General features: G+C 34.9%; 1 protein-coding gene across 13 annotated transcripts in view; it reads right to left on the reverse strand.

Annotated features, from left to right (window-relative positions):
* The window catches only part of rock2b (rho-associated, coiled-coil containing protein kinase 2b), a 65592-nt gene that overhangs the window by 44099 nt on the left and 9099 nt on the right, over positions 1-12394 (reverse strand). For all 13 annotated transcript variants that reach the window (XR_012395377.1, XR_011007666.1, XM_073932155.1 and 10 more), the window contains 3 exon segments: positions 6499-6580; positions 3658-3758; positions 2494-2631 (listed from right to left, as the gene is read on the reverse strand). Coding sequence is in view for 11 of the 13 variants with exons in the window: in XM_068215378.1 (XP_068071479.1) it covers positions 2494-2631; positions 3658-3758; positions 6499-6580 (321 nt within the window). In the remaining 2 variants the exon portion in view is untranslated.

Genomic DNA, 12394 nt, shown 5'->3' on the forward strand with positions numbered 1-12394 from the left:
AAAGATATAAATGAACATTTTCTCAAATATATACATTTCTGTGTGTATGTATATATGCTAAATAAATACATAAACTCAACCACAATATATTATGTAAATACAAACTTAATTTTTTATGTGATTAAGCATTTGACAGCACTAATAAAATACAACTAGCAACAAGTTTTTGCCATTTAAATGATGTTATACTTAAAATCAAGTTTAACTTTCTTTATTTTGGTTAGTTACCATCAACATTACAGCAGCAGAAATATTAGGCTTCAAGGTCTAATGAGCAGGTCTGTATTTTTTGTCGTCCTTATTTACACGAGTACATAACTGACTGACTACAATGCACAACTGACTACAATATGGGCAGGTGCATCCTGTGAAATACATGCGTTCTAAAACAGCCAGTCAAGACTATTTTCTCAGTCAGATTTACATTTTACTATTTATTTTCAACTTAGAAGTGAAGTACTAGTAGTTTTGGTCATTACAAATTTCTGCAACTTTTTCTTTAAATGTAAATGCAGTTCTCTAATTGACCTAATAATGCAATTCATAAACTGACACTTTTATGCTATTTTAAAGGGTTTAAATTATGTTTGGAGCGCTAATATTTTCTCATAATACACATTTCCAGCATTGGTTCTTTTGCCACAATATCTGAAACAGTTCATTGCGTTCTCTCTAAATCCCCCTTTCCAAGAACCTGTTCTGCTCTGGTTGGTCAATAATAATGTGCTGTGATTAATCTAACACATACAGTGTTTAAAAAGAAGCGTGTACATAGTTCTCTGTGAATTTACTAATCACATATTCACTACTCATGAATTTCATCTCTAAAGACTTGTTTAGTACTTGTGACAGTAACAATGGCATCAGCTATATGAATTCGATGAGTCAGAGTCCTAATCCTTTGTAACTGTTTGCAAAACTGCAGAAAATATCATCTTTTTTTAGATACATATCAAACTTGTATATCTGCTACAAATACAGTGTTTGAGGGTCAAAGTACTGGCTGGCATTATGCTAAATTTGTTGTTTGGGGTGTCAAACTCAGTTCCTGGAGGACCACAGCTCTGCACAGTTTAGTTCCAACTCTAATTAAACATACCTGATCAAACTAATTTAGTCCTTCAGGCTTATTTGAAAACTACAGGCAAGTGTGTTGAAGCTAAACTATGTAGGGCTGCGGCTCCTGCTGTTAGTAACAAGTGAACATCACTCAAATGCCACAGCTTATATGAGTGTTGCTGCTGACCATCTTCATGTCTTTATGACTAGTGTTCCCATCTTGTAATGGCTACTTCTAGCCAAAAGAAGGCACAGCTCAAATCATCTTTAACTGATTTCATCAACATCACAATGGGTCAGCTTCACAAACAGGTCTTAGCTCACAGGTGTCAAATCCAGTTCCTGAAGGGCCACAGCTCTGCACAGTTTAGATTTCATCCTAAATAAACACACCTGATCAAACTACTTGAGTCCTTCATGATTGTTTGAAACCTACAGGTAAAGCTGCAGTCACACTAGAGTTTAAGCATGCAAAATTCTGTTGTACGGAGGTGTGAAAAGAAGCGGGAATGAACAAGATGATTAGACATTAAAAAAGAGAGCAATTGCTGTAGATTTTAAATTCTGTCCAGACAGGTCATGTTTTGATTTTGGATTGGTCTCACGCAGCCACATGATGTGTTTTCGCAGCTCAGAGTTCACCAAGCTTAAACTTTAAAATGCAGCGAACTGTGAAACTTGTCGAACGAGCTTGCGTTTCAGGTCTAAGGGGTAAAAAGTGCTGTGTGACTGTAGCTGAAGTGGGTTGCAGCAAGATTGAAACTACACTTTACAGCACTGTGGCCCTCCAGAAACTGGATTTGACATCCTTGTCTTAGCTTAAACCAGGACTAGACCTTGACTAAATAAGGTAATAAAGCAGCTTTTATAAAAAAAGACATTGCTGACCTGTCCCGTGCCACTAATCTATGACTCATGTATTTTTTGTCACAAGTTATTTTTAATTAAAACAGCGCATACATGCAAGTTTAAGTCTAGACTAGCCTGAAACCAGGGAAATGAGTTCACTAAACTCAAACGGCCTCCAGAGCCAGCAGATCTCAACTTGATAGAAAACTTATGGTATATGCTGAAATGGGAAATTTGTATTACAAATAAGCACCTGATAAGATCAGAGTTGCCCAAATTTGGTCCTGGAGGGCCAGTGTCCTGCAGAGATTAGCTCCAACCCCAATTAGATACACCTGAACCAGCGAATCAAGCTCTTACTAGTCAAACTAAAAGCTTCCTGCAGGTTTGTTGAGGTAAGTATGAGGTAAACTTGGCCCACCAGGACCGAATTTGTGCACCCCTGTGATAAGATGTTTCCAGAACCTTGTAGAATCTAAGCCATGAAGAGCTAAAGCAGTTCTGAAAGCAAAAGCAGGTTCAAACCAATACTAGCAAAGTACTTAGTAAAGTAATCAGTGAGTGTATTATGAGAGGGAATCCCACCTGAACTATCCAAGGGCTCTGGGAGAAAGCCATGATGTCACGCTCCTCCCAGAAAAAGGCGGAGTCAGAGCGCTTGACCATCTCAAACTTGCTGAGCTGCTTCATGGCATAAACTTGTTGAGATACTTTGTGCCGTACCTAAACACACACATATGAGTATTATAAAAATAAACATCTTCCATTAACTCTTAAAGAAGGGTGTATGCATTCCCTCAAGATGATTAAATGGTAAGTTCACCCAAAAATCCAAGTTTACTAAATTTACTCACCCTCAAACTAAGTAAACTTACTAAAAGTCATAGTAAACTTACTAAACTTCATATAATGTAAGTCAATGGTCACCTATTTTTGTGTATAAAACATAGATCCAAATCAATCCCTTATGAATCCCTTATGGCTCTTATGAAGTAAAAGGTTTGGTAGTGCAAGTAATGGAACATTACTTACAATATTATTAGCTTTAATCCAGGCTTAGCTAACAGTTTATGTGTGTGAACAATTGTAGTTAGCATGTGCTTCCAGTCACTTGATGATGTACACTCGAATGTGAGTTCAATGTCTTGCAGAGAGTTTTCCTTTCATTTCACAAGACTTCCGTGTGTCATCAAGAGCCATGGAAAATTAATTTGGATTTCTTTATTTCCTTTATATTTAATGTAAAAAAAAAAAAAAAAAAAAAAAAATTGTCAATCAAGTGTCCATTGACTGTCATTATACAAATCACCAAAGCTAAAATCTTCATAAATGTTCTACTGGCCTGATGGGGAGGAAATTAACTGTAAATTTTCATTTTGGGGGTGAATTTTCCCTTTAATGCAAACAAGTGTTTGATTTATGACACTTGTGACCAATCATGTTAACAGTTAATCTACAAACCTAAAGGTAAAACTTTATTTTACATAATTTAATTATTAAACTATTTTGACTGACAAATGTGAAACAAAAGTTCCTGATAAGAGTAAAAATAATAATTGCTGCACGAATACAAAAGCAAGCATGATCCGTGTTGTTTCAGGTAAGTAGGAGCAAGCAGAACATGTGTCTACAGGCCTCAGCACACCAACAAAGGCTGTGCCTGAAGACAAACTGCAGATAACAGGGGGCAGACGCTCACACAAACACACACCCACAGGATCGCACACTTTCTGGCACACACTCACTCACCAGCTGCACTGCGCCAAACGCTCCACGACCGATCAGCTTGACTCGATCAAAATCATCCAGCTTCACCTGTAGTTCCTTGAGGTTGCACACGGCTTTTTCATCTAGAGCATGTTATTACAGATAGTACATGTCAAGTTTATGATTTAATTAGCAAGAAACACATTCATATTAAACCAGGGTCTAAACATTAATCAATACACAATAATGTTCATTAAAAAGAAACAAGTTTTACTTTAAAATACTAGAAACTTTCATCATAGTATACATTTCACAAAATCTTTTTTTTTAAACTGCTAAATTGCATCAGGGATTACATTTGCTTCTTGGTATAATTAAGTATTTTAATACTGGTTTTCCATGAATAGATTTCACTTCAAATTAATAAACAATTATATCATTCTCTTTTACTCCATAAGACCATTAATATTAAGGAAGTATTGCTGTTAAGGCATATATCATTAAAAAATGTACTCACCATTTACTCACACTCTAATAATTCTAAACTTTTTTTCTTAACTTTTTATTTCTTTATTCTGTTTAATACAAAACAAGATATTCTAAAGAATGTTAGGAAAAAAACATCCATAGTAAGAACAAGAAATATTGTGGAACCTAATGGCATTTTTTCCCAACATTCTTCAGAATATCGTTTTTTAAGTTTTTTTATGTGGTGACCGCGGATTAATAAAGGGACTAAGCCGAAAATAAAATAATGAATGAATGAATAAATACATGAATGAATGAATGGATGAATTAATGAATGAATGAATGAATGAGTTTTATACATAATCTGGAAGCATAATAAATAAGATTTCACTGATGTGTGGTTTGTAAGTACATGACAAAATGTGAGTACAGTATCTGAAACGTGATATACAACCCCTGGCAAAAAGTATGGAATCGCCTACTTGGGGGATGTTCATTCAAATGTTAAACTGTGTAGAAAAAAACAAGCACATACATGCCACAAAACTATTTTCATTAAACAATACAGTTTTCTGGCTATTTGAAACACTAAAAAAACACTGTAGTCAATTACAACTGTTTTTACAGATCAAAACAGTAAAAGACCAATTTTTTCAGGATGATAATGCATCATACCATGGAGCAAAATCTATAAAAACTTTCTTGCAGGAAAGACATATAATGTCAATGGCATGGCCTGCAAATAGTCAAGACCTCAATCCAATTGAAAATCTGTGGTGGAAATGAAAGAAAATGGTCCACAACAAGGCTCCAACCTGCAAAGCTGATCTAGCAACTGCAATAAGACAAAGTTGGAGAAAGATTGATGAAGAATACTGTTTGTCAATAGTTAAATCCATGCGTCAAGCTGTTATAAAAGCTAGAGATGGTGCAACAACGCACTAGTGGGGTTTTTGTTTGGTGAGTCCAAATAATTTTCCTCAGATTTGTGTGATTCCTTTTTTTTTTTTTTTTTTTGGAATCTGTAAAAACAGCTTGTTTGATCTGTAAAAGCAGCTGTAATTGACTACAGTGTTTGACTTGTACTTGTACTTGTTTTTTTTCTCTCTACACTGTAAAACACAACAGTCAACTTGAATTAAGTGTAGTTAACTCAAAATTTACTGAAAGTTAATTCTACTCATTTAAAAAGAGTTTTGAACTCAGTGTTGAAGATATTGAGTTAATTAAATACCTCATTACTTCAACTTAAATGGAGTAAGTTCACAGTGCTCATATAGATTAGTTTTTTAACTCAAATGGTTTATTGCAATCGTTTTTTTCAAACGATTTGAGTTGCCTTATTGGGTTTTACAGTACTCAGTTGGTTTGAGTTCTCTTCATTTATTGGGTTTAACTTTGCTCAAATTGCTTCTTTTACTCAAATGGATTAAGTTCAAAGTACTCATTAGGATTAGTTTTTGAACTTAAATAGTTTGTTGCAATCAGTTTCCTCAAATGGTTTAAACTATCGTAACTTTTTGGGTTTTACAGTGTACACAATTAAAAATTGGAATGAACATCTTTCAAGAGTGTTGATTCCATACTTTTTTGCCAGGTTTTGTTAGATCAAGAAAAGCACCTTTGGTCCAAAGTAGGTTCTTAGCAATGATATATTTAAAAGAATGTTTATATAAAGTGAAAAACTGTAAAAATGTCCTCATGGAAGATGGTCTTTACTTAATATTTTAATGATATTTTACATTTTGGCCGATTCCCTAAAATATTCCCAAGCAACAAAAAAAGTTAGTTCGCCTAAAAATGAAAATTGTGTAATGATTTACTCACTTTTACTTCTTTTACACCTTCATGAGTTTCTTTCTTCTGTCGAACACAGAAGAACATTATTTGAAATAAGATGGAAACCTGTACCCGTTGACATCCATAGCATTTGTTTTTCCTACTATGGAAAAAATGATTACAGGTTTCCAACATTCTTCAAAATATCTTTTGTGTTCAACAGAATAAAGAAACTCATAAAGGTTTGGAACCACTTGAGGGAAAGTAAACAGTAAACTTTAATTTTTTAGTTGAACTATCCCTTTAATTTTGTGTTACAGGCTCACATATTTAGTCATAAATACCGTGAATATTTCATCTGATTTTCATGTATTGTCTCGTCTCTCAGCCCTTAATGCAATGTGACACCATGTCTACACCAGAAGTGAGCAGTGCAAATAAACACAATAGAACCATTATAATCAGTGCGGTGCTGTCTACACCTCAGACAGAAAACTGAAAGCCCTTTCAGTGTTTAACATACAATCTTCCAGTGTACACATGGTAATGCAGTACTGTAGTCATACAGCTTAATTCAGAAAAAAAACACTCGCATACAAAAGGTCTATTAATCTTTGAACTTTCAAACATACTTACATCTGCTTAAGAAGGCATCTATGTTTTTGTTCTTTCTCAGTGCTGGATGGTTCAGATCAAGGGCAAGGGCAGTTACTGAATCCTGCAGAAGGAAAAAAAAAAGAGACATATACTTATAATGCCTTTTAACTATTTTTATTTCTGTTGCTACAAATAGATTTTCTCTATTTATCCAAAATCCACACTTTAGAGAGACCTAATCAGTCTTATTTAATCCTAAATATAAGCTCACACTGACAGACAGCCCTGTTGTTTCATTTGACTTGGGTTTTAAATCCAAAAATGAGGTTTAGGAGTAGGATTAGACCTCTATAGTCAATGAGAATTAAGAAACGGCCTTCTTCTAAACGACTTTAAGAAAATTAATGATGTAAATGCCACTGGATGATCCTAAAATGACCTTACATACCCCTTCAAACACACAGAGTGACACTGCAAAGCTAAAAATACACATCAGACACACAATCCACCCCCCAACATTCCTCACCAAAACACATCCATTTGCCCGAGCCAACATCATAAACTAGCTGGCCCAGCATAAAAGGTTAATAAGGGAGGAGGAAAAACAGCTAATCCAGGACTCAAGTGTAAAGCACAGTTTAGCAGTGCAGGGCTAATGTGATCGTTTTGAAGCAGTTGGTGGAAACGTTACTTTTCCTTTTCATTGACAGTGCTTTCCAAAAGAAATCAGGTACATTTTGCTAGAATGCATTACATTGATTGAGACTGATGGTTAAGACAGCAGTTTTAGGTAACAGGTGTTCTTTTTAACTTGCATAGAAAATTGTGAGGTGTTGAATTTCTGGTGTAAGCCTCTGTAGTGTTATAGTGTTAAAATCCAAGTGTACATATACTGTTTTTAGCGCTGATGTGGGTTAAATTAAAGGCTCAAACACTCATTTTAGTAAGGCAGAGAACAGAGTTTGTTGACATTTTATCATTATTCCAGGGTGTTCAAACATTCAAATATATACTTTTCTGTGTGAATTTCAGTTGGGGAAAATGTTAACTTGTACTCAAGTCAGTTTAAAGAAAGAATAAATGTGACTGCAGTGGTGATAGAGTATTTAATCTAGTATACAGCTTTTACACTCTTCGTGTAAAATGATTTACTCTGCTTAAGTGTATATATTCAACACTTTTTAAAGTGTAACTTATACACTGAGCTAGTGGGACACTCGAAGGGAGTGTAATTTAACACCTCTGGAGTTATATGTATACTGGACAATTTGCCCTGCAGGTGTTAAAAATGTTTAACGTGGCGTGCATTCTTACACTATAAGTCAGGGGTCTCAAACTGTCGGCCCACAAATAACCTCAAAAATATAATGAGATTCAGCCCGCCAAAATATATACAGTATTTTAAACTATATCATTGCTGTGCAGTCACATATAGCCACTTGTCGCCATCTAGTCGACATTTATAGTACTGCATTCGGATTCGTTTTACTTTTATTTTCTCTCAGTGTACAGTTGAGAGTAACACACATGCGTTTTATTTCTGTGGCTGAATTAAAAGTTAAAATATATGTATGCAAGTGCTCTGTTTTTACTAAAACTTTATTTTGTAAATATTTAAGGGTTTTTAGGTTATTATCAGTTTTATGCCACTTGTATTTTGTTATACAAACACTTCTATATAGCTTAAACATTATGGAAGTGTGGTAACACATGATCATTCAGCTAATATTGGATTCAAATGGTCTCATTTAATTGATTTTCCTCATATGCTTATTAAGGTTTGCATTAACTATGTACATTAGTAAAATTATAGTTGAATTGAACTTATTAAAGTAAATGGGAAAATGTACATAATTTCCCCTCTTTATTGTAGTTTTACAAAAAAAGAAAGAAATTGGGAAGAACAATTGCCAGTGAAGTCAATAAAGTCCCCCAAACTGCTTTCTGCTGTTCTTACACTATTGCACTATGCAAATTGTTTGGAACAGAATAATTATTATGCCTATTATTTGTAGTATTTTCATAATAATTTAAACAACCCCTTCAACATGTAGAACAAGAAACAAAAAGCTAGAGTTTTTCTGCATATAGTCTGTGTAAGAGTGACTGAGTGTATGTCATACACACAACAACCACAGATATATATCAGCAGCTGATGTGTGACATGATAAACATGCTGATTTGCATCATCACTGGTGACTAGTAAAGCTTGAAATATAAACGTCATTTCTGTTGACCTAAGATGCCTCAATTATGTCAAGTTTCCACTTTTTTCTTGTGCTTGAATGTAAAAACAGCCCCCCACTAAATTGAGTTTGAGACCCCTGCTCTGAGTGTAAAATATTTTAGGTGTATTCAACACTTTAGAAAGTGTAACCTGGGCACTTGGCTGATGGCACTCATATATATACACCAGAGAAATGTTAAATTTAACACCAGTGGTGTAAAATCTACACTGGCAAATTTGCGATATACTATTTAAAACCATTCTGTTTTACAGTTATCAACATTTTAAGCAGCACAACTAAAAATGTATAATATCATGTTAGAATTTCATGAAGAATTATGTGACACTGAAGAAGGATGGTGTAATGAGTAATGATGTTTTAGACAAAAACCTGACAAATTAGTGAAATACAACATTTAAGCAATGTATTGAGACATGGTAACTATATGTAAATGACATAAAATGAATTAAACATTGTCTTGAATATTACATGGCATGCCATGCACTGTAAAAAATGCGTTAAAAATTGCGTTCCACACAATTGATTTGTGTTGGGAAAACATGAAGAAATTAAGTTAATTCATTAGTTTTTACAAATTTAAAGGGATTGAACATAAAACAATTAAGTAGTCCCCAAAAAACCCTGAAGAATTGTGTAGTTTCAGCTCATTTCAAATAAGTGGATTGAACAACAATATTTTTGTGAGTGTAGTACTTCTAAACAGACTAAATATTTTGGAAGTGAATTCTGTAAGATAAATATTAAGTATTGATTTTTATTTTTAGAGTATAAAAATATGCTAGTAATGTTTTAACTTGAAATATTCACAGCTTAAATAATCAGTAATGTCAAATTTCAGGACTTAAAAATACAAGCCCTTGAAATTCAAGGCATTAAAATGCAAGCATGGGTTAATTCAATGCATTTGTTTTCAGTTAGTCTAATTCAACATGCTTTTTTGTTTCAAAGACATTTGGCAATAGTTAATTAGTTAAATAGACAACAGAACTATAAGTGTATTAGTTGACAAATTATTGAAATATTCAAAAATAATGCACCTGATGTACAACTTGGGCTTCACTTATTATTTTTTTCAAAATATTATTATTGTATTTTACTGTGTTTTTGGTTAGTGACTTCTTTCAAAACTATTTTACATCCACAAAATTCTGAATAGCAGTAAACTTTTCTAGGTGTGTTAAGTTAATTCAGCTTCCATACCCCATTTCAGCACACTTACAAACAAAACACACAAATGCAAAACCAACAATGTCAGAATCCTGTTTTCTTTGCACCAAGACTCCACAATACACACAAACACAGACCAAAGGAAGCCTGTAGCCAGTTATCTCTTTCCTCAATTGAAGGATGTGACCTCAGCTTCCTCTATGACATTTCCCTCGGTAGCAATGCTGCGGGAAAATATTAGCACATCCAGTGTAGTAAATGAAGGATCAAAGCACCCATATTTGAATATTACAATCAGACTGGATTGATTTTAGCATCGCAACCCTTTCTGACATTGATATCATGAACTAAAATGGAGCTTTGTCTGACTGGCATGACTTGGAGGAGCATCCATGGAAGATTATAATACAATCCTCTGGATAAAAGGGGAATGAAGCGCAACTTAACATAGCCGGGGTATATTTTCATCCCTGTTACCGAAAGCTGACTTAGCATGCATGGCTAAGCAGCTAAGGTGGGTGAGTGGATGTTTCTAAGTAAACATGCTGTGGAATGAACCAGCAGGGATTTAGTTAGGTCTTTCCCTGGGCCTCCCATAGCCAGAGTATGACGCTCACAGGCAGACACAGACACCAAAAATACACCACACAATACCTCCAGTGCTTGTTTATAGATAGCTCTCATTTTCCATCAATGGAACAGTAATGCATCATTGCCATCTAATTTTCCAACCGAGATTTAAAAGGGGGGTTGTCTATATATGTGCAGAGTAGGCCTGGGTGAGTAATCGAAATGAAATTGTAAATGCGCTTGAGCAAAGCAATGATTGTTATACACATCTTATCTGGGAAGCACGATGCGCTTTGTAGTAAATCTCATTCTGAAAGACAGAGGGCGCTCTAACAATCTCAAATGCCTATGAAGAAACCCGGGAAACCACCATAGCAGTTGCTGAATAAACAGAATATTTAACAGATTCATAACTTTATGATTTAGTAGTTAATTTGCATGAATTCGTAAGATCTCATTCACACTCAAAAACTCATTTCGATCTCCTCTCCAAAAGCCCAGACAAAGCCTACGGATATTTTTTGCTATTTCTGCTGAGAATTGTGTAAAAGATCTGCAAATGTATGCAGAATAATTTTGGGAGTATCATAACTAAAAACTTAATATGTGAAATAAAAAATAAATTTTTCAAATTTATTAATGTTTACAATGCAAATCCAATTAGTTCCACTTATTTGGTAAACAAAGCAAGTCTATATATAATATATCTACTAAAAGACAGAAATATTACTTTATAAACTGTATTGTTAATAAATTATATGAATATTTTAATATTAGTCAACAACATTACTGAAACTTAAAAACTGAATAAATAAAAAATGTACACAAGTAAATAAATAGGCTCAATGATAGGCTAAAAATCTGCGGATTTCTTCTCGTTTCCATGTGGACCTACTCATCTCGCAATAACGGTTGGGTTTAGGGGTGGGGTTTAGTGTCACACCTCCTTTGAAAATGTGTACATTTTCATAAGACTAAACCTGTATGAATTTGTACGGATTAGCCACTAAACTGACAAAACATAAAATAGTAAAACTTCCTCAGGTCAAGCTGAATAAACCTATATCTATCCAACAGCTTGAAAAGTAGATTTTTCACCATAGCTGCCCTTTAAAACCGATGTTTGAGTATCTTATTATTAAACGATGATATGTAGTAATGTGTATTTGTATAGTGCATTTATTGTGTATGGCCATGCACCCAAAGCGCTTCACAATTACGAGGGTTCTCTCTACTCTACCACTAGTGTGCAGCATCCACTTGGATGATGCGACGGCAGCCACAGGACAATGGTGCCAATGCGCTTACCACACACCATCTATAAGTGGAGTGGAGAGACAGTGATAGAGCCAATTCAGTGGATGGGGATGATTGGAATACCATGATTGGTGAGGGCCAATGGAGGGAATGTAGCCAGGACCAGGGTTACAGCCCTACTATTTTACGAGAAGTGCCATGGGATTTTACTGACCAGAGTCAGGACCTCGATTTAACGTCTCATCTGAAAGACAGCATTTATTGACTGTATAGTGTCTCCTTCATTATACTGGGGCATTAGGATTCACACAGACCGCAGGCTGAGCACCCCCTGCTGGCCTCACTAACACCACTTCCAACAGCAATCTGGATTTCCCATGTGGTCTCCCATCCATGTACTGACCAGGCCCAGCCCTGCTTAGCTTCAGTGAGTAACCATTCTTGGGCTGCAGGTTGATATGGTTGTGGCTGAAAGCACCTGGTAAAGGTTTACTAGAACTGGATTTACTGACAAAATAGGCATTAAGATCACCATCAATTAATCGCCCTGCCCTACTAGTGCTTTTTTTTTTAACTATCCGCATTCATACTTTTAATGAAAAAATGCACAAGGGCACGCACATCAAACTAAATGAATGCTCAGACAAACAAAAAAAGGACAAAAATTATACATGCACCAAAAATATTCATTT

This window comes from Danio rerio, chromosome 20 (assembly GCF_049306965.1).
Source record: "Danio rerio strain Tuebingen ecotype United States chromosome 20, GRCz12tu, whole genome shotgun sequence".
NCBI classification, from domain to species: Eukaryota; Metazoa; Chordata; class Actinopteri; order Cypriniformes; family Danionidae; genus Danio; species Danio rerio.